The sequence below is a fragment of the Carettochelys insculpta genome, chromosome 24 (assembly GCF_033958435.1).
Source record: "Carettochelys insculpta isolate YL-2023 chromosome 24, ASM3395843v1, whole genome shotgun sequence".
In the NCBI taxonomy this organism is placed as follows: Eukaryota; Metazoa; Chordata; order Testudines; family Carettochelyidae; genus Carettochelys; species Carettochelys insculpta.
Window position 1 is genome coordinate 10,606,358 of NC_134160.1, and position 21,379 is coordinate 10,627,736.

At 63.1% G+C, this 21,379-nt stretch overlaps 1 protein-coding gene across 3 annotated transcripts; it reads left to right on the forward strand.

Moving 5' to 3' along the window:
* The first annotated feature begins 298 nt into the window (after nucleotides 1-298).
* On the forward strand, nucleotides 299-21,323 carry SYTL1 (synaptotagmin like 1). Of its 3 annotated transcripts, XM_074976262.1 has the most exons (15): nucleotides 299-403; nucleotides 6,669-7,118; nucleotides 7,615-7,763; nucleotides 8,326-8,449; nucleotides 9,019-9,067; nucleotides 10,867-10,909; nucleotides 11,500-11,585; nucleotides 13,990-14,115; nucleotides 14,526-14,692; nucleotides 17,188-17,290; nucleotides 17,683-17,844; nucleotides 19,369-19,447; nucleotides 19,872-19,971; nucleotides 20,222-20,427; nucleotides 21,065-21,323. In XM_074976262.1, exons 2-15 carry the CDS (start codon nucleotides 6,991-6,993, stop codon nucleotides 21,202-21,204), a joined length of 1,662 nt encoding a protein of 553 aa, XP_074832363.1. In that variant the 5' UTR covers nucleotides 299-403; nucleotides 6,669-6,990; the 3' UTR covers nucleotides 21,205-21,323. The 3 variants fall into 3 exon arrangements, with proteins under 3 accessions (XP_074832363.1, XP_074832364.1, XP_074832365.1); XM_074976263.1 differs by lacking the exon at nucleotides 20,222-20,427; XM_074976264.1 differs by lacking the exon at nucleotides 17,683-17,844.
* Nucleotides 21,324-21,379: the final 56 nt, after the last annotated feature.

The window sequence follows — 21,379 nt, forward strand, 5'->3', positions numbered from 1 at the left end:
GGCGGGTGGGCAGCGGGGTGCCAGTGCGCTGGTGGTCCCAGGCCCCTCTGCAGGGGGCGGTGGTGGCCCAGCCGGGTCTGTCCCGGTCGCCCAGACTCCCTGCCCCGCCCACCCCCGCGCTGCCCCCCAGTCCGGTCCGGGCGGCCGCGCTGGCTCCAGGCCCGGGTTTCCAGCCGGCTCTGTGGGCCGCGTTTCCTCCCCTTGCGGTTGACTCAGGCTTAGGGCTTCTGCCGAGGCTGCCGCCGGGGAGTTTTGCAAACACGGTGCGGGGCGGGGCGCGGGGCGCGGGGCGGAAGAGCGCGAACTTCTGCTCCTGCAGAGGCGGCTGCAAGGACCCGGATCCCCCGGCCGCTCCCCTGCCCTCCCCTCTCCTCCCGGCCAGCGCGGGCGCCCACCTGGCCAGGTAACGCCGCCTCCGGGCGTGCGGGGCTCCCACCTGCTGCAAAGGGGGGCAGGGCTGGGGAGGCAAAACAGGAGCCTGCACCCCCCATCCCCGGGAAGCCCGGCCCGGCCCGGGCTTGTGCTACTCCTGTCCTGCCCTGGGGGGGCTGTTCAGACACGGGTGCGGGGGCCGGGGGGAAGTTGGCTGCAGGGGCTGCCCCTGCTCTGCAGCCTGGCCAGGGTTCCCACTCGGGCTTCCCTTTTCCTGGCTGGGGGGGCCGTGGGGCGGGTCACCTGGAGCCCCCGCGCTGGGCTCGCCGGCAGGAGATGTGGCCTCTCCCAGGCAGAGGGGCTGGGGTTCAGCGGGGGGCTGGGGTGCGGTGACTGGGGCTTGGGCTCCCAGGCTCCACTTTTGGCATGGATTTGTGCTGGGCGCTGCAGGAGCCAGGGCAGCTGCCAGGCTGGAGGTGCTGCTCGCCGGGTGGGGGCTGAAACCCCGTCCCAGGCCTGCTGTGGGGGCTGGACAAGGTAGGAAAAAAAGCCCCGGGAAACTGGACGGAAAGCTGGGCTGGGACAGGACCAGCTCTGTGCATAGAGTCGGGGGGGGGGGGGTGCTGCTGTCCAGCACCTGCCACGTTTCACCCCAGAGGTGGCCGCATTGCTGTGCGGAACATGGAGAGACCGGGGTACAGCTGGGAGTTGTTCCAGCTTGGGAGATGCTTTGGGTGCACCTTGTATTTCAGCTCATGGCGGGGACGGGAGCGTGTTTGCCTGGAGCTGCGGTGTGTGCGTGGGGTGTGCCTAGCGCGTCTGTGAACGGTGACAGGGCCAAGTGCATGGGCGTATGTGTGTGTCACAGGCGTGCCTGGGCTCAGCCGGTGTTATTTTGAGCACTAGACAGCATCGCCTTCATAAACAAACAGAGCCGGCGTCCTGCACCCCCGGGTGCTGCCCACTGGGGTCCCAGCCGGGCACAGCAGCAGAACCTCAGCGAGCGCATCTCTGGCGAGACAGTCAGACCTCAGGTCCAGTTTGATTCCTGGGGTGGTGGGTGGGTGGCGCGGCGTGTGGGCTTCATGTGCGCATGTTTGAAGCCCACGGGGGGGTTGTGAGCAGTGTGGAAGTAAAACAGTGGGAACCTCCTCCAGGAGAGGCTCACTGTGCCCTGGGTCTCCCCGCTGCTGGCCCCACCTGCTTCATTTGCTGCTGAAATGCAGCCACCTCTGGGGTGGGGGAGCAGAGCTCATGTTCCCCCATCCTCTTTCTAAATGCTGGAGGCAAGGCTTGGTTCATTCTCTTCCCAGAGACTCCAACTTCTCTGCTCCCAGGCTGGGCAGGTATCTCAGCCTTGCTGCTTAGCTGTCCCGGCTAGTATCCCGCCTGGCGGTGGGCTGGGCCTAGGGTCAGCCCCTCTTCTCTGTGGCGGGCTTTGGTTGACTTGTCTCCCCCATCCCGGCATCCAGGATCTTGATGTAGGGGGACGCTGGCCTGTCTCAGCACCGGGGGACCAGGAGATCTCAGGTCATTCGCTCTCCGTTGCTCCATATAACAGACTCCTTCAAGCTCTGGGCAACCTCCAGCTGGGAGCTGGGGTACAGGAAGGGGAGGCAGCCAGTGGCAGGGAATTGGAGAGCTGGTGTTTGGGAAGCTGGGGTCACAGGCTGCATGAGGGGAGGCCAGGGGCTGTGTGCTGTGAGCAGGACCTGAGGGGAAGGGGGTCTGGAGATGGGCCCCTGGTCTGTGGCGGGCTCCTGGGGCTGTTGTCCCTGGCAGCCCTTAGCACCACCTTGGAACCTGAGGACGGTGGGGGGGTGACCATGGAACAGAGGTGCCAAAACAACCCCCAAAAGTTACTTGAGTGAAAGTGCACCTGGAGGGGGGTGGGTGTAATTAAGTAAAAGTTAAATGGCCTTTCTGGGAAACAACTTGAGTAAAGGTTCAGGCTGTCGCTCCTAGATTGTACCGGAGCGTCCAGGAGTACAAGGCAACCACCGCACTGAGATCCATGGATACCTGAGTACAATGAAGATGTGGTGATTGTTGTACTTCTACTCAAATAGTTTTCCAGAGGGGCACACTGACTTGTACTTCATTACATCTTTCCCCAAAGTAGCTGTACTTTTACTTGAGTAACTTTTGGGGGTACTCGGGGGGGGGGGGCTGAGGCTCATCCTGGGGGCAAAACGGGCATCAGGTCCCTGTGCTGCACTTGGGGACAGGGCAGCAGGGGGCTGCGGCTTGAGGGCTCCGAAATCAGCTGCTTTGGCCCCTCCTCCAAGGGCTGTCAGAGACTGTGGCTGTGCACCCCCAGCTCACCCCGCAGCGCAGGCGGCCCGGCAGGGGAACCAAAGCGCAGTCTCTGCCCTGTAGCCGAGTGACATGATACCTCTGCTCCATCTCTGCCACTCCCGGCCAGGCTGTGCCACGAACCCGTCTCCCAGTGCCATCCAGCCCAGGCTTGCGAGGGGTGGAGGAGGCAGGCTGGGACCTGCTGCTGGCTTCCTGCTTCCCTGGTCCACCCCTCTCCCCTCCCCTGCCCTGCAGCGTGGGCCATACGGACAAGGAGCGCGCTGGCAGCTGGCCACGTGCGCCCGCTGGAGATGCTGGGGCTGCACCGTGGTCCCTGCTCCCCTGTGTGGGCCAGGCACAGCTGCTGGGGGAAAGGCCAGGCCCCCAGCCCTGCTCCCCTGCAGGTGAGCCAGCCCAGGCTGTGCCTGCTGGCCTGGCGTGCAGCCCTGCCCTGCTCTCCTGGGACAGCGGCAGGCAAATCCCGCGGTGGATCCTGGGTCTGGACTGAATTCCCGCCCTGCTCCTTATGTACTGGCTCAGGGCCCAACCCCCGAGGCCATAGGAAGCGGGGTGGGGGGGGGGGATCTCCCTGTGCAAAGGACGTTGTCCTGGGGCTGGCTGGGGTGCTGGCAGTGGTGCAGTTCCGTGCTCTGGTGGTGGCCAGAGCTGCCCGTTCCCAGGCGGGCCAGATGCTTTCTGTGTGGCAAGGGCTGCTCCCTTGCCTCTGCAAATGTTTTCCTTCTGGGCAGGTGCTGCTGTGGTGCTGAGCACCCTCCCCCACTGGCTGTCCTGTTAAAGCCCAGCCCGTCTGGGAGCAGGGCTGGCACAGAGCCCAGGCTGCTGGTGCAAAACCCCATGGTGCAGCTTCTACCCTGCCACCAGCGGCTGGACCCCTGGCACCTGCAGGTGGAGGAAGTTGGCTGCAGGGGCTGCTCCTGCTTTGTGGCCTGACCAGGGTTCCCATTCGGGCTTCCCCTTTCCTGCCTGGGGGGGCCCGGGGCAGGTCACCTGGAGCCCTGGCCCTGGGCTCGCCGGCAGGAGATGTGGCCTCTCGCAGGCAGAGGGGCTGGGGTACAGCGGGGGGCTGGGGTACAGGTTCCACTTTGGGCTCCCAGGCTCCACTTTTGGCATGGATTTGTGCTGGGCTCTGCAGGAGCCAGGGCAGCTGCCAGGCTGGAGGTGCTGCTCTCTGGATGGGGGCTGGAACCCCGTCCCAGGCCCTGGATGGGCATTGCCAGCCTGCCAGAGGCCTCATACTGCCTGGCCTCCACCTTTTCCCCTGGGTTCCAAGCTTCCACTGCTTGTCCTGCACCCCAGCCTTGACACTGCTCTGGTCGCCAGTCAGTCCTTGGAGCAACCCCCAGGAGCAGCCTCCCCAAAGCCCGGCCCCACCATCTGCCCGAGGCTGTTCTCTGTGCCCCTCAGTTAGCTGGTTTTCTTTGGGGGTTGCAACTCCCAGCCCAGCTAATCCGCCATCCGCGCTCCCCAACTTACAGATGGGCACGGAGTGGGGAAGGGCCATGCAGCGAGTGGCAGATGGAGCCAGAGCTGGGCATGGAACTGGGAGGAGAAGCAGGATGAGCAAAGGCCAAGCAGCTGGCAAGGGCCAACTGGCAGCCTGGCTGTGCTGCAGCCCCTTTCCTGCCTGTGGGAGAGACGTGCATTTGCGGTTCCTCCTCCAGGGTGCACAGCAGACTATGCCCCTTGCCAGGTCTCTGTCCCGATCCTGCTGGCCACATCCCAGAACCCACCTGGCACTGACTCGCTCCTACCTTGGCAATGCTGGCACAGGTGCCCGGGGACTGACTGCCACTCTGGCCCCCACTGGGAGCACCTCTAGCCCTACCGTGTCCCCGTGAAAAGTCTCTCTCCTGGTGTCACGCCACTGTGCTGCAGTACAGCCGGGGAAGGCACCAGCCTGTAAAGATATAGCGAGACACTGTTCCGTCCCAGCGACTCTCTGGTAAGCCTTGGGGATGACTCGCAACCCGATGCACTCCCTGGTCTGCATCACCCCACTGGGCAAATCCCTGCCCTGGGCAGAATTGTATGTGAGCGAACTCCCTGGGCAAACACCCCTAACAACGCAGCTGGCTGGCCCAGAGGCAGGGAGGGGTGCACCTGGCCTCTGCTCCAGAGTCGTACTGTCTGGGCCATGTCAAAGCCCCGTGCAACCTGGGGTGACTCCTGCAGCCCCTTCCTCCAAGCCTGAGTCATCCTCCCTGCACCAGCGGCCATGCTGCAGCCTGTCTTATTGCAGATGTCCCGAGGAAGTTGGGTGCGAGCAGCGCTGGAGGGATCCTGCTGCAGTGCAGCTGAGACAGATCTCTAGGTTCTGATCTTGGTTTTGTCGTTGATACTGTGAGGCAAACTGTTGCCCTGTCCTGTGTCGCAGTTTCCTCCTCTGCAGCAGTGCCTTTGCTAACTGATGGCTGAGATCCAGTGCAGCAGCAAAGGACCTGGGGATTACGGTGGATGAGAGGCTGGATGTGAGTCAACAGTGTGCCCTGGTAGCCAAGGCTAACGGCACATTGGGGTGCATTAGGAGGAGCATTCCAGCAGATCTGGAGAAGTTGTTATTCCCCTCTACTCAGCACTGGTGAGGCCACAGCTGGAATGACGTGTCCAGTTCTAGGGCCCCAATATAGAAAGGATGTGGATGTGCTGGAGCAGGTTCAGCAGAGGGTAATGAAAATGACGAAGGGGCTGGAGCACATGACCTCTGAGGAGAGGCTGAGGGCTTTGGGCTTGTTTAGTTTACAGAAGAGAAGACTGAGGGGTGATTTAATCGCAGCCTTCAACTTCCTGAAGGGGGCTCTAAAGAGGAGGGGGAGAGGCTGTTCTCAGTGGTGACAGGTGGCAGAACAAGGAGCGATGGTCTGAAGTTACAGAGGGGGAGGTGTAGGTTGGATATCAGGAAAAATTATTTCCCCAGGAGGGAGGTGAAGCGCTGGAATGTGTTGCCTAGAGAGGTGGTGGAATCTCCGTCCCTCGAGGTGTTTAAGTGCCAGCTTGACACGGTCCTGGCTGGGATGACTTAGTTGCGGTTGGTCCTGCTTGAAGCAGGGGGCTGGACTAGGTGACCTCCTACTGTCCCTTCCAGCCCTGGGATTTATGGTTCTCTGAGGTTTCTGCAGGCAGAGACATGCCAGGCGCTGTATGAATATTCCTCTCTTCAGTTCTCCCTTTATGGCTGTCCTCGTCCTAATCGCAGCTGGCCAGATAGTCCACCTCTGCCTGCTTTGCCCAATTCGTGAGCCTGCCCTGCTGCCAGTGCTGCTGTCCCCCCGTCCCCTAAGAGCACCTCCTGCTGGAAGAGCCCGGTGCCGGCTGGCTGCGCTTTCTGTCCTCTTGCCAAGGCACTGCCCCCCATTGCCTCCTGCCGGGTGCCCGAGGAGCCGGCTGATTACACCAGCCCCGGATGTCTCTTTGGGACGGTTGTTACAGACCGTCATGAGGAAACCAGCGGTGTGTGTGGGTGGAGGCCCCAGGGGTGGATTGCATCAGGCAGGAAGGACTCTGCTAGCTGCTGTGAGAACTGCCCTGGAGGGGATGGTTGATCCAACAGAGACGCTCCCCTCCCAGCTTCTCGGGCCAGCCCCAGGAGGGGGCTATTTGCCTGCATCAGAAGGCTGGAAGGGCAGCCAGGGCGTCCCTGGCTTCAACACACCACACCGTGCCTGGCTTGCCCTTGCAAAGGGAGCCCCCAGCATCTGTAGGCAGGGCCACAGTGCTCCGGTGAGCAGAGCCCTGGCCTGGGGCCCAGGACCTCCCGCGACTGGCTCCCACAGCCGGGGGCAGAGGGGTGACTCATTTGCCCATCTCAGTAGGCTGCCGTGTGGCCATCACAGGCTCCAGGAGCTGTTAATGGACCATTGCTGGAAAGTAGGGTTGGTTGGACGTATTCCTGGAGATGACATCATGAGGTGCTCCTGCCCTGGTCTGCATCCAGAGTGGATCTGGGGTGGTCCTCAGCTCATCTGGCCTTGTCTCCGCAGGCGGTCAGGATGGAGGGTGACTCCCGGAGCTGCGCAGACCGGAGCTGAGGGACGCTGCCTGCTTTCCTGCCCCTACCCTGGGTGTGCTGTGCTACCTTCGGGCCCTGGCTGAGGGACAGAATGGTGCTGGCAGACGGCTGCCCGTCATCCCCCTGGTTCTGTGGTGGGGTGTGACTGGGTGAAGGCACCTTGGACTGAGAGGACAGGGCTGGCTTGGCTGCTTGTTCCTGGCCTAGCTGAGCACCAGGAGGAGAGCCCCAGGAGGCGTTGCTCTGCCCCGGACGGCACCAGCCTGTTCCTTGGGCTCAGCTAGCTGCACGCCATGGCCCAGGACGTGGACACGGACGTGCTGCTGGACCTGAGCTTCCTGACTGAGGAGGAGCTGGAGGCCATCGTGGAGGTGCTGAGCAGGGACTCGAGGCTCAGGGTGCTGGAGGAGGGACGCATCAGGTGAGGCCAGGAGATGCAGCCAGGTGCATCCCATGTGGTTTGGTGGTAGGTGTTTTGGGGGGCAGGGGATCAGCGTTGGGGTGCAAGCCTCCCTGCTGGGGTTTGGGGTACAGGGGGTGGCAGCACTGGGGCACAGACAATCAGCACCGAGGTGCAGAGGGTGCTAGCAAGGCAGGAGGGGTTTTGCCATGTTTCTGACAGCTGCGACTTTGTGGGCCTGCCCTTGCTAGAAGTTTGCACCGCTCACCTCCTGGGTGTGTTGGTGGCTGGGCCGGGCCATGGGAGACAGTCTGGGGTGGCCGTGGGCAGCGAATGTGTATGAAGATGGGTTCGGCCCTCGCTCATTGCTGAGCCGGTGTCCTGGCCAGCCAGTTGCAGGGGGGATGGAAACCCCACTGCCTGCCCGGCCTGGGGCTGCTCATCCCTGCCGGATGCCGCAATGGGGTGAACGCATTTCCTGGAAGTGGCTCAGACACCCCCATCTGCTCGCCCCCAGCAAACTGCGCGAGTCCATTTCGGATCCCAGCCAGCTGAAGGTCCTGACTGGGGACTGGTTCTGCGACGTCCGTGCCAAGCGGCACCGGCACAACCACTTCGGGTCTGACATCGTCCGGGCGTCCATCCGCAGGAAGAAGAAACCCAAAGGTAGGAGCCGGTGGGACCGGGAACCTCGCTGGGATCTTGCAGGAGCTTCTGCCGGGTGGCTGCTGGCAGAGAGGGACCCAGCCCTACATCCCACCGAGGCTAGTTCATGTGGGTCAGATCCTCGGGGTCCTCGATGCAGTCCCCTTGGGGGCCGCACTCCCTTGCTGGGATTTTGGGAGTGGGAGGCCCTGATGACTTGGGATCAAGGAATGGCTTCTGCGTATGACCTATGGGGAGCTGCCCAGCCCCAAATCCCTGGGGCAGCCCTGATGGCCAGGGGCCTGTGCCAGGTGGCTGCGAGCCCCAGGGCAGCTGAGTGTCCTACTTTTAGCCCTGCAGTGCAACATTAGATCTTGCCTGGCTGCTCCGGCCTTGGGCTGTCGCCATCTAGCATGCCAAGAGGCCGGCAAAGGACCCGGCTTGGTCTATGGGGATGTGGCGCCTCAGACACCCCGGTTTCAGTGAGCCGGGACTCCGAGGTTGGCCGAGGTGCTGCAGGACGGGATGGGAAAGGGAGGGGGAGATGTGGCCTCAGCCCCTTTCGCTCTCCTCCTGTGAGCAGGTGAGCAGGAGCCAAAGCGCAGCACCAGCGTGGGGAACCTGGAGGTGATCAGTGAGCCAGACTCCAAGGAGGAGGAGGAGGAGGATGAGGATGGCACGTTCGAGGTGCCGGATGCTTGGGACGGGTGAGAAGCTCTTGGCTGAGAGGCTGGAGTGGAGAGAGGAGGGGTGGGTGGGTGAGTGAGCGGGTGGGCGTATGGGGGTGTGCAAAGGAAAGGAGCGTGCATGTAGGGGAGTTCAGTTCCTGACAGTCTGTGGCTGTGATGGAGACCGGCTACGTTCAGTGGCTCGGCTCTAGGCAGAGGGCAGTGGAGTCTCGGCTGGGAGCCGGGCTAATGAGGGACCCTTTGCTGCCGGCACCCCCCCAGCTGTGAAGCTGGCTGTTTCCTTCCATGGGGGCCAGGGCCAGGGCGAAATGGACGGGGCAGGCAGGAGGGAGGTGGAAACAGCCCGCCAGGCTGATTGCGGGAGAGAAGCAGAGGCAGCAGGAGATGCTTTAGTGGGAAGCCAGCCCTGGGGTCAGGGAGAGACGGACAGCCAGCCCCAGCTAGAGGCTGAGTCCAAGCGGGCAGTGCTGTGCCCTCTCCCACATGAAGAAGGGTGGTGCACACGCTGCTGGGAGTGCGGGTGGGGAAGCCGGACGTCTTCCTACCCCGGGCCCGTGCAAAAGGACTGATGGTTTCTCCTCTTGCAGGCTGTCCCAGGAGGCTGCCGATCCGCTGCCCCAGCCCAGCCAGGCTCAGGTCAGCTCAGCCTGAGGATTCGGGGAATGGAGAGGGCGAAGGGCCACCCACTGTCCTGGTTCAGACTGGGCCTGGTCTGAGGGTTGCTCCCCTGCAGGGGGCTGCGTGTGGGCATCCGGGCCTGTGCCAAAGCCCTGATGCGAGCGGCTGGGACATGGAAATCACACCCCAAGCTGCACGTGAAACCAGAAAAGCCGGCTCTGAAATTTCTCCAGCCACCCAACCCCGCTGGCGCTACGGCTGCCGGCGGGATGCGCCTGGGCTCGCCCTTGTCAGACTCTTCCCAGTCCTGAGTCTCCATTACCTCGGCAGGAGCAAGGGCTTTTGCCCTGAATTTCCTGCGTTCCTCCTGCACCACTCCCATGTGCAGCCAGCGGGAAAGACGCTGACCCGGCGCAAGGCAGCCATTCCAGTCGAAGTCAGTCCTGGGCCTGGGCTGCCCACGGCTCTTCCCCTCAGTGGGCAGACATAGAGCAGGGCTCCGGGCCGGAGCGGAGCTTGGATGGCGTTTGGGGATCCCAGTCGGGTGGGCTGTGCTGAAACATGCCGTTAGGAAGAGCCCGAAAACCCAGCCAGCCCCTCCAGAGGAGAGGCCCCAGACGGCAGGTTGGGAAGCAGGGGTGTAGCCCCAGGGGGAGCTCGGGGGGGCTCATCTGGGCTTCCCGGCTCCTGCCCTGCTGAGCTGGTCGGGGGGCACTGAGGCTTGGGGTGTGAAGCTCGCGCTGCTCAGCCCATCCAATGCTCCCCACATGGTGCCTGCCTGGGGGCTTGTAAGCCCCCTCCTCCTTCCGGAGCTGGAGCCCCAGAGCTGGGCAAGCCCCCAGGCCCACTCCCCAGCTGCAGTGCTGGGTGGGGGGAGGCGCAGTGTGTGCTCCCCACCCCCCAGAGCGCCTGGGGCTCCCCAGGGCATGGGAGGTGAGGGGGCGGCCCTGATGGCTCCAGCCTGACCTGCTGTCATTGGCCACTTGCCCTGAAGCAGGGCCCAGCCAAGGCGGGGAGGGAACGTGGGGGGGACGGTGGCCCGAGGCCAACCCCTGTGGAGGGCAGGGAAGAAGGGCCACCCAGCCCTGCTCCAGCCTGGGCCTCCTTCCCCAGCCCGCCCCGCCCCGCCCCGCCCCGCCCCCCAACCCAACCCAACCCAACCCAGGGCCCCATTCCTGGCCTGGGCTCTCAAGGTGTTTGTGGGTGTAGTTGTACAGAGGCTTCTGTGTGTGTGTGTGTGTGAGAGAGAGAGCGAGCGAGAGAGAGAGAGAGGCTGGGTGTGTGTGTGTGTAGTTGTACAGAAAGCAGTGTGTGTGTGTGTGTGTGTGTGTGTGTGTGCGCGCGCGCGCACATGTGTGTGCAACAGAGATCTGTGTTAGTGTGTGTGTTAGACAGGTGTGTGTGTGTAGTTGTACAGAAACTGGTGTGTGTGTGTGTGTGTGTGTGTGTGTGTGTGTGTGTGTGTGAGAGAGATAGAGAGAGAGAGAGAGAGAGAGAGCGCAGACTCCACCTCCAGAGCAAACAGGCTGCAGAGGACACAGGATCTTTATTTGCTTCATTTAAATCAGCAGCGCAGCTGTTTGGAATACACAAGTGCTATTGAATGCGTGGGTGTGGGTGTGGGCGTGGGTGTGCATGTGGGTGTTGCTGCCATTGCTACTTGTGGAAATTCCCAGTTCGGTGACATCACAGCCTGTAGTTCTTGGAGCGTAATGAATGTGATTTGCATATGCAGATCAGTCCATTTAGAATGTATTTCCCTAAGGAGCCTGTTGGCCTGTTTGGAGTCTCTTTAACTAGCTCTCTTGTCTCGGTAGGAAACAAGCCCGCCGGGCGAGCAGGCACCTGAGGACAAGTCAGGTAAATGTCCCAGTGGCCGTTGCCGAGGTACCAGGATGCTGCAGAAGGAGGCGGGAGGAAGGGCAGATACCCTGTGCCAGGGCTCGGCTCCTGCTCCATCCCCCACACAGAGCTGTCCCTTGGGTCTGGGAAATTGGAGTGACGCCCCACACCTCCCTGGTGCCCCGTGTGCGGGCCGTGTACCCTCGTGCACCCTGACCTGGTGCCCCGCGTGCGGGCCGTGTACCCTCGTGCACCCTGACCTGGTGCCCCGCGTGCAGGCCGTGTACCCTCGTGCACCCTGACCTGGTGCCCCGCGTGCAGGCCGTGTACCCTCGTGCACCCTGACCTGGTGCCCCGAGTGCGGGCCGTGTACCCTCGTGCACCCTGACCTGGTGCCCCGCGTGCGGGCCGTGTACCCTCGTGCACCCTGACCTGGTGCCCCGAGTGCGGGCCGTGTACCCTCGTGCACCCTGACCTGGTGCCCCGCGTGCGGGCCGTGTACCCTCGTGCACCCTGACCTGGTGCCCCGCGTGCGGGCCGTGTACCCTCGTGCACCCTGACCTGGTGCCCCAGAGACCAACCCTTAACGCTTCCCTTTGTTGCCGCAGAGAGCACCAACCCATTTTGCACGTCGAGTGGCGAGCAAGACAAGGTGGCTACGGCTCCGTCCCCAGCCCTGCCTATCACTGGACAGGTAGGAAGGTGCTTGGGACTGGCCCTGCGCATTTTACATCCCGACCTAGACAAAGGCCAATCCCGAAATCCTCACCCCATCTGCACCACTCAGTGGCAGGGCCAGGCCTGGCTGGCGTCTCCCTTCTGCACGTTCTCCTTGTCGCCCAGCGGCGGTAGTTCCCAGGGAAAAGCCCTGGTGCCCGACGGGTGCTTGCCCAGCTGCTGGGGGCAGAAGGGGCAGGTGCTCAGCCCCACACAAGAGGGCATCCGGCCCAATATCAGCGTTGGAAGAGGCTCAGAAAAGGGCAGGAGAAATGAGGAAGGGTTCGGAACGGCTGCTGTGTGAGGGGAGGTTAAAACCACTGGGGCTTTTCAGCTTAGGAAAGAGAAGGCGAAGTGGCTGTGAGACTGGCCTGTAACCTAATGGCAGGTGTGGAGAAAGTGAATAAGGAAAAGTTACTTACTGGTTCCCAGAACACAGGCACTAGGGGCCACCGTGTGAACTGAATGGGCGGAGGGTTTCAATCAAACAGAAGTGAGTATTTTGTCATGTGACTCACAGTTAACCCGTGGAACTCCTCGCCAGGGGAGGTTCACTGAATCCTAGAATCCTGGGGTTGGAAGGGACCTCAGGAGGTCATCTAGTCCAGTCCCCTGCCCAAAGCAGGATCAACCCCAACTGAATCATCCCAGCCAGGACCTTGTCAAGCTGGGACTTAAAAACCTCCAGGGATGGAGAATCCACCACCTCTCTAGGCAACGCATTCCAGTGCTTCACCTCCCTCCTGGGGGAAGTAGTTCTTCCTAATAAAGGGAAGACCAAGACTGTAAGAGGGTTGAAAAGTGAACTAGATAAATTTATGGCGGACGGGTCCAGAAATGCCCATGAGCCAGGCTGGGCTGGGCTTGGCTGGGCTGGGCTGGCCTGGCGTCGTGTCCCTGGCCTCTGTTTGTCAGAAGCTGGGAATGTGATGGGGAAGGATCATATGGCTGTTGCCTGTTCTGTTCATTCCCTCTGGGTGTCTAGCACTGGCTGCTGTCAGGATGCTGGGCGAGATGGGCCTTCAGTCTGACCCAGTGTGGCTGTTCTTATGCCCATTGAAAACGGCTGCAAACCCCTGACTTTCCATGCAGCTGGTCCATCGGCCTGTGGGGCTGGCTTCTGCAGGGCTGAGTTGCAGATGTCCCTGTGCCATACAGGGGTGGGTGGGATGCTCCAGCCCTCCCTTTGCAGGGAGGGGTGACACTTTTGCGGCGGGGTGTGTGTGACACTTTTCCATGCCACCTGAGATGTCTGGGTGAATGGCCTTTGTACAGTTCTGCTAGGGAACACGCCACCCACCCACCGGTTGCTGGCAGCTTAGGCACCCTGCAATCTGGCAGTTTATACCCCTGCTCCCTTGTCTTCTGCACACCCACACTGTACCCCGATCCACGTTCTCTTGCTCACCTCCGGCCGGTGCGTTCCTTCACACAAGGCACTTAGCTGTGTCTCGAGCCAGGCAGAGGTTTCTGTCGTGAAGCGTAAGGTGCAAAGGGACGCAGGTTCAGATGCACAAGGATCCAGGTGAAAGGAAAAGGTAACGCACGTAACGTCTAGAGCCTGGACTTCAAAGGAAGGTCCTGTCCTAGCGGATAAGGTGTTTCTCACTCCATGGCTGTTCCGGGCCACGCTTGGCCAGGCTGGAAAGCTGGGGGCCCCTTTCAGGAAGCTCTCCTTCGTCACAGCTTTTGCTCTTTGTCATTCCAGCCTTGTGCCTCTAACCCTGCGGTCCCCTAGCCAGCGACTTTCCTTGTGGAAGGGGGATGGGTTAGCGCTGTAACACCAGCGCTTGGTCCAGACGGGCCAAACCAGGCCGGCTGCTGAGGTGTCCTTTGTTCTTGGTGTGGAGTGAGTTACCTCAGAGAGCCCCCTCGCCTCAGGGACAAGTTTCACTTCAGCTGTTGGGCAACCCGGCCTCCCCCATATCACAGCCCTCCCAGACTGGTCCTGGTGTAAACCCCAAGCGGCCAGCAGGCTGGCAGACTTCAGGTGCTCACCAGACCCGCTGGCCGGTTCGTAGCTTTTGGCCCCTCCACTCCCGTCGGTGATGCTGGCTGGATACAGGGGTAATGCACCTGCCTGGTTATAGCCTGGTCAGGCAGAGAGCTCAGCGTGGCTCCAACCAAGACGGAACCCTCTAGTGCTACAGCCTACGCGGGCTGGGTCAGGCAGGGCCCCCTGAGTTACTATGCACAGTCACGGGGAACACCAGGTGGCTACTGAAACCTCCTGGGGCAGCGGGAGAGTCAAGGAGCTGGACTGGCTGGGCCATCACTCTGGCTGGGCCCCGGTGCCTGGGCTCGGCTGTCCCCACATAGGTTGGGGGCTGATGCAGAGCAGAGTGGGGTCACTCCAGGCTGCTTTGCTTTCTGTTCCCCAGGCTACTGGGGCCCTGCAGAACAGCCAGGAAGCCAGTGCGGGGTCACCCCCAAAGAGCGACAGCGCGGGCCGCGGGAATAAACTGATGAGCGCCAGCTCCTCTTTATCCAGCCTCAGCTCATCCACGGTATGGGCCAGGGGCGGGGCTGGGCAGGAAGGCTGCTGGTGGTTGGGGCAGAGGGTTGGATGGAACACTGGCGGGGACCAGTCAGTGTGGCGGGGGGGGGGGCAGGACAGATGGGCATTGGGCCCCTGTGTACTCTGAAGCCGACTGAGGTGTCTGCCGCACCCTCGGCCATGCCCGGGTTGCTGCAGCTGGAGTGGGATCACCTCCTGGTCCCGCAGGCTCGGCGGCTGGGTGGATTTAAGGCAGCGTCTCTGTCAGACAATGCAGGATTTCGCTGTGTGTTCCAATGGGTCGTTAACGTGGTCCCAGCGTGGGCGCCTCCCCATTCTCACGCCAGCCGTTCTCTGTCAGCGGGGCTCCTCCCTGCCCCCCCAGCCTCACCCTCTCTTGCTCCCCACCCCCATTTGCAGCTGAGCGGCAGCATGATGAGCCTGTACAGCGACAGTGACGTGGGGCAGGTGGAGGTGCGCGGCTGCATCCAGTTCTCCCTGCAGTACGAGGCCAGGAAGAAGGAGCTGCACATCCAGGTCATCCAGTGCCGGGACCTGGCCGAGGCCAAGAAGCAGAGATCAGACCCGTGAGTGCTGCGTTGAGGACAGGAGCAGGGGGCTCAGTCCTCCTGGCTTGACCTGCCTGGGCCCCTCTAATGTCCAGCTGGAGGGTGCAGCCGTAGGGGTTTTCTGCTGCCCCCATCCCTTCTGCATCATGGGTGTGGGGTGCCAGGTTTCTGCTGAGGCATCAAACCTCCCCTGTTCAGACAGCCCCACCCCCTGGAAACCCCTCCCTGTCCCCCGCAGAAGAGCCACAGCTGGGGCCAAGATGGCCTTAGCACGAACTCTCCCCATCCCCTGCAGCAACCGGACTCCCTGATTCTTTGCTCAGCCCCAGCCCCTCTCCCCTCCCACTTGCAGGCCTGTTACCAGCCCTGTCAGAGACCAGAGCTAGATGCCTGTCCTGCCTCCATCGCTGGCTGGGAGAGCCCTTAAAAGGGCTACCCAGCAGTTCTGGCCACTGGTTCTTCATCAGAGGTTTAAATCGGGTGAGCAAACTTCTTATATGGGGCCCCACTTTTCATCCCTGCAATTAGCAGCTCCCCCCATCCCTCCCAATGTAATTCAAACCGACGGAAATTTTGGTTCGATTCATATGAAAAAACCCTTTCCACGCGTGTAAGAAAAGCCATTATGAGTCGGTCTAGAACTGAATACACAGACCTTTTAATGAGATGACTGAGCCTGAGACCCAGCAGCTGCTGGTGCTGCATTCCCTTACAGAATGTCACGCCCTCCACCGCGGGGGCCTGGCTCACCCGATTTAGATAATGGCACAGGGAGTTTGAGGGTGCTACCAAGCTGGGAGGGGTGACAAGTGCATTGGAGGACAGGAGCAGAATGCAAAACGGTCTGGACAAAGCAGAGAAGTGGCCGGAGGTCAACAGGATGAAATGCGATAAGGACAAAGTGCCCCACTTAGAAAGGAGCAGTCAGTTTCACACACACAAAATGCGAAGTGGCTGCAGAAATGGACCCAGGGTCAGAGTGGGCCACAAGCTAATAAGCTTTTTTTCTGTTGCAAAAAAAAAAAGCAAACATGAGCCTGGGATGTATTACCAGGAGTGTCGTCTGCCAGACTCGAGCAGTCATTCTTCCTCTCTCATGCAGCTGATGCTGCGCGTCTTTGCCCAGGAGAGCTTATGTTCCAAAATATCTGTTAGTCGCTAAGGTGCCACAGGACTTCTTGTTATGCTTCCTCTTGACTCTGTTCGGATTAGGCCTCAGTTGGACTATTGGGCTTGGTGCCACGTTTCAGGAAAGATGGGGACAGCTTGGAGAAAGTCCAGAGGAGAGCAACAAAAACGATCACAGGGCCAGAAAAACCCGAGCTCCGGGGAGAGATTGAACCACCTGGGTTTGTTCAGCCTGGAAAAGAGAAGACTGAGAGGGGACAGACCAGCTTTCAAGTAGCTAAACAGTTGTTGCAAGCAGAAGTGGGGGAAAAGTTTTCCTTAGCCTCTGAGGACAGGCCAAGAAGCAATGGGCTTAAACTGCAGCAAGGGAGGTTTAGGGTGGAGAAAAGCTTCCTGGCTGGGTGGTTAAACATTGGACTAAATTGCCTAGGGATGATGTGGCGGCTCCTTCACTGGGATGTTTAAGAGCAGGTTTGCCCACCCCCCGGGCTGTCATTTTCACAGCTGGGATTTTGGTCTTTAGCTGGCACTGGACGCCCCCCCCACCCCCCTGAAGTGTGGAGCCTTGGTCGGGGGGGCGGGGGTGAGGCTGGAGCGGGGGGGCTACAGCAAGAGAGGGTGAGAGTGTGAGAGCAGCAGCAGGAGACACCTAGGAACAGCTGGGCTGCAGCCAGAACAAGGTGTGGGGGGGACTGGGCCCAGGCTGTAAGGCTGCACGCTCTGCTCATCAGTTGGGCGTGCCAGAGCTGGCCCCCCCAGGGCTGTGTTTTGCCCTCCCTCAGTTGGGCCAGCACCTGTCAGGGGTGGTGCTTGGGCCTGCTGTGAGCGCTGGGGATTGGCATAGCCCTCTGCCGTCTCTAGCCAACAGCTAACCCTCTGCTAGCTGGCAGGTGGCCACAGCCTGCTTCAGGCCCCAGCACCTCAGTGCTGGGTGCCCCCCCCCAATCACGTACCCTCTCAGGCCCAACACGGATGCCAAGGCTACAAGAGCCGGGGGCTCTGAAAAGCTGCTGGCAAGTCAGCTGGGAGCCCCCGGCCCTCGCACAGGAGCTAGTGCAAGGGACCACCGTGGCCAGGCTCTCCCTCCCCACCGCCCATTTGTCCCCTGCAGTTTCAGGCAGTCACAGGGACGTCCCAACACCGCCTGGCCCCAGCCCCTTGGGCCGGGCACTGTTAAACAGCTGTGGGTCATTGCTGGGCGGAGAGTGGCTTGTCAGGAGCCCTCGGCCCAGACTCCACCTGGCTGGCAGCTGGGCACCAAGCACCTGGAACTGCGGCCACGTGGGGCATCGGTACCTCCCCCCCCAACTGACATTATTGCACTGGTAGGGCACAGGTTAACCTCCCCTCCCCAGAGCCACGTGTCACTGTGCCCCCCCCCCCAGGTACGTCAAGAGCTACCTCCTGCCGGACAAGTCCAGCCACAGCAAGCGCAAAACGGCTGTCAAAAAGCGCAGCCTGGACCCCATCTTCAATGAGACCCTGAAGGTGAGCAGGGGCTGGGCACTGGGGGGGGGGCGGGCAGCACTTGGTCTGGAGCAGCTGCATGGCCATTCCTCGGGGAGTGTCTCTGTCCCCCCCACTAAGGGGCAGCGAGGGGGGCTGGCGGCTGGGGCAGGGGATTGCTCTTAGGAAGGAAAGGGGCGGAGCGGGGCGGGGGGGAGGGCCCTGGAGCTGGTGGAACATTGGGACGCTGGGTGAGGTGTAACACACACACCCCCCCCGCCCTCCCGGCGCAAGCATGCAGTGGGGCAGGCGCCCCCTTCATACTGGGCCTGGGGCAGGCGCCCCCTTCATACTGGGCCTGGGGCAGGCGCCCCCTTCATACTGGGCCTGGGGCAGCGCCGGTCCCAGCAGCCTTGCTTGCTGTTGCCCGGCAGTACCAGATCGAGCGGGTGGATCTCCCGGGCCGGATCCTGAACCTGTCCGTCTGGCACCACGATGTCTTGGGGCGTAACCTCTTCATGGGCGAGGTGGAGCTGGCGCTCAACGCCTGGGACTGGAGCAACACGGCCCCAGTATGGTACAACCTGCAGCCCAGGGTGAGGGACCTCCGGCACCTGAGTCCCCCTCCTGCCAGCAGGGCTGCACCCCCCCCACTCCCCCCCCCAGCCCCCGTACCCTGCCCCCTGCAGCCACAGGCCCCATACTCCCTCCCCCCCACCCCGCCACCCTCCCACTCCACCAGCTCCCATATCCCGCCCCCTGCAGCCACAGGCCCCATACTCCCTCCCCACCCCCGGCCACCCTCCCACTCCACCAGCTCCCGTATCCCGCCCCCTGCAGCCACAAGCCCCCTACTCCCGCCACCCTCCCACTCCCCCAGCCCCCGTATCCCACCCCCCGCAGCCACAGGCCCCCTACTCCCTCCCCCCTCAGCCCCCATATCCCACCCCCTGCAGCCACAAGCCCCCTACTCCCTCCCCCCCCAGCCACCCTCCCACTCCCCCAGCCCCCGTATCCCGGCCCCTGCAGCCACAAGCCCCCTACTCCCTCCCCCCTCAGCCCCTGTATCCCGCCCCCTGCAGCCACAAGCCCCCTACTCCCTCCCCCCTGCCACCCTCCCACTCCCCCAGCCCCCGTATCCCGCCCCCTGCAGCCACAAGCCCCCTACTCCCTCCCCCCGTATCCCGCCCCCTGCAGCCACAAGCCCCCTACTCCCTCCCCCGCCGCCACCCTCCCACTCCCTGCAGCCACAAGCCCCCTACTCCCTCCCCCCGTGCCACCCTCCCACTCCCCCAGCCCCCATATCCCGCCCCCCGCAGCCACAGGCCCCCTACTCCCTCCCCGCCAGCCTCCGTATCCCACCCCCTGCAGCCACAAGCCCCCTACTCCCTCCCCCCCTGCCACCCTCCCACTCCCCCAGCCCCCGTATCCCGCCCCCTGCAGCCACAAGCCCCCTACTCCCTCCCCCCCCGCCACCCTCCCACTCCCCCAGCCCCCGTATCCCGCCCCCCGCAGCCACAAGCCCCCTACTCCCTCCCCCCCCCCAGCCTCCGTATCCCGCCCCCTGCAGCCACAGGCCCCCTACTCCCTCTCCCCCGGCCCCCGTATCCCACCCCCTGCAGCCACAAGCCCCCTACTCCCTCCCCCCCCGCCACCCTCCCACTGCCCCAGCCCCCGTATCCCGCCCCCCCAGCCACAGGCCCCCTACTCCCTCCCCCCCCAGCCTCCGTATCCCACCCCCTGCAGCCACAAGCCCCCTACTCCCTCCCCCCCCCCGCCACCCTCCCACTCCCCCAGCCCCTGTACCCTGCCCCCCGCAGCCACAGGCCCCATACTCCCTCCCTCCCCCCACCCCCCGGCCCCTGCAGCCACAGGCCCCGTACTCCCCGCTCCCCCCAGCCACAGCCGGCCAGTGGGACTCCAGCCACAGGTCCCAACAATTGGCCCGTGATCTGCTGAACACTCACAGCAGCTGCCAGCTCCTGGAACCAGGCTGGGCCCAAGCCTGGCTATCTTCAGTGGCTGCCCCACCCCGCTGATGGGGAACATCCACGCATCGATTGCCCCCCCCCTCCAGCCTGAGGCCTCCGCTCACCAGCTCCTGTTGCTCCTGTTCCTAGACCCGGGTCTCGCCGGCCGTTCTCGCCAGCCGGGGCATGCTGCACCTGGCGCTGAAGTTCGTCCCCCCCAGCTCTGAAGGTGAGACAGGGCCTCCCGCCCCCCACCACAGACTCCTGCTCCCCCAGCGGGCGGCTCGTGGGGCTGGCGCTGTGACGACCATAGCCGGCCCTAGGGAGCCGTATTGTCACGCTGGGCTGGACACGGCCAGCCTCTGCTGAGGGCAGATGTAGGCCAAAGTGGGCCCCTCCCCAGCCACACATGGGAAAAAATGGCTGCTTTGGGGGGGGGGGGCGGGCCACATTCGAGGCCCTTGCCCCACCCTCCCCAGAGGAGCTGCCTCGGGGAGCTGGCTGCACCAGGGCAGCCCCAGGGCCCGAGATGCTATCAGCTCCCAGCGCCATGTGGTGCTGTGAGGGGGTGTGTGTCCATCTGCCCCCGCCCCTGGGGAAGGGGAGCACATCTCTGCCCCCGCCCCCCGAGTGCCAGCCCCTTTCTCTTCCAGGCGCTGGGCTCCCGCCCACAGGGGAGCTGCACATCTGGGTGAAGGCAGCTCAGAGCCTCATTCCCTTCCGGCACAGCACGATGGATTCCTTCGTTCAGTGGTACGGGGGTCCCCAGGCTGGGGGAGGGCTGGAAGGGGAGGCCCTGGCCCTTTGTTGCAGACTGTGGGGCAGGCCTATGGGTTTTTTGCCTCTTGGCTGCAGCCACTCAGCACCTCCTCTTGGGAACCCCCCCCCCCAACATGTTCTTCCTGTGCATCCCCACCCCACCAGGGGAAAACACCCACTGCCCCACCCCCTCCAGCTCCACTCTGAGCTTCCCCTGCCTCAGGCTGCGCTTCCCCCCGCCCAGCTACATCCTGCCTGACGACAGCAAGACAAGCTGCCAGAAGACACGGGTGGTAAAGCGGAGCCTCAGCCCCCAGTTCAACCACACCATGGTGTACGACGGCTTCCAGGCCAAAGACCTGAGCGAGGCCTGTGCCGAGTTCACCGTCTGGGAGCAGGAGACCTTCTCCAAACAGCCGCTGGGGGGCAGCCGGCTCAGCCTGGGCACAGGTGAGCAGCGCCTGGCTGCTGCTGGCACAGGAGGTGCACAGCTGGGACCCTGGTGGGGCTGGTGAGTCCTGCCCCCAGGAGCCAGGCAGGGGCGCAAGCTGCTCTCTGAGGCGACGCAGGTGGGGCAATTAGCACCAGGGGTCTCTAACTTCCATCAGTGGGGGATAAATTTTGTTTTGTGCACTGGGGCAGGCACAAATGTGCACCACCTGTTGGACACATGCTGCTGGCTGTGGGTACACTGCTAATCACCTGACCCTGCCAGGAACACTGATTGGCCGCCGCCATGCCCCCCCCCCCCAGGCTGGCCCAGTCCTACAGCCGCAGCTGCATCCCTGGCCCCTCACCTTGGGGGGTCCTAAGGTACTTATATTGGCAGAAGAGCCTCAGCCACCTCTCCCCTCACCCTTCCTCTGCTGGGGGCACACTTGGGGTGGACTTAGAGGGCTGGACCTGCACACAGGGCAAGGCTAAGGCTCTTGGCCCAGGCAGGCAGAGCTCCAGCTGTGCCCACCACCCCTAGGAGAGGCAGCCTGAGGCCAGGGGAAGCTGGCTGAGGTAGCCCAGGGGAGGGAGTGCTGGAGGATGGGGGCATCCCCCACTGCCCAGCCTCTGACGGAGCTGCTTTGTTGCACAGGAAGCAGCTACGGGCTGCCGGTGGCCTGGATGGACTCCACGGCGGCGGAGCGCCGCCTCTGGGAGAACCTGCTGGCACAGCCCCAGCGCTGGGTGGAAGCGGTGCTGCCCCTGCGGACAAATCTCACCCCTCGGACTTAACCCCGTCCTCCCTGCACTGGCTGAACGCCAGCCCCTGTGCCTGGGAACAGAGGTGTGACGCACAGGCCTGGCCTCCCCCCGCCCGGTGACTGTACAGACAATAAACCCCTGGGCACGCTGCCGGGCTGGGGAGAGCTGTGCTCGTGGGGCTGCCGGGGGGGTTCAGGCAGGGCCC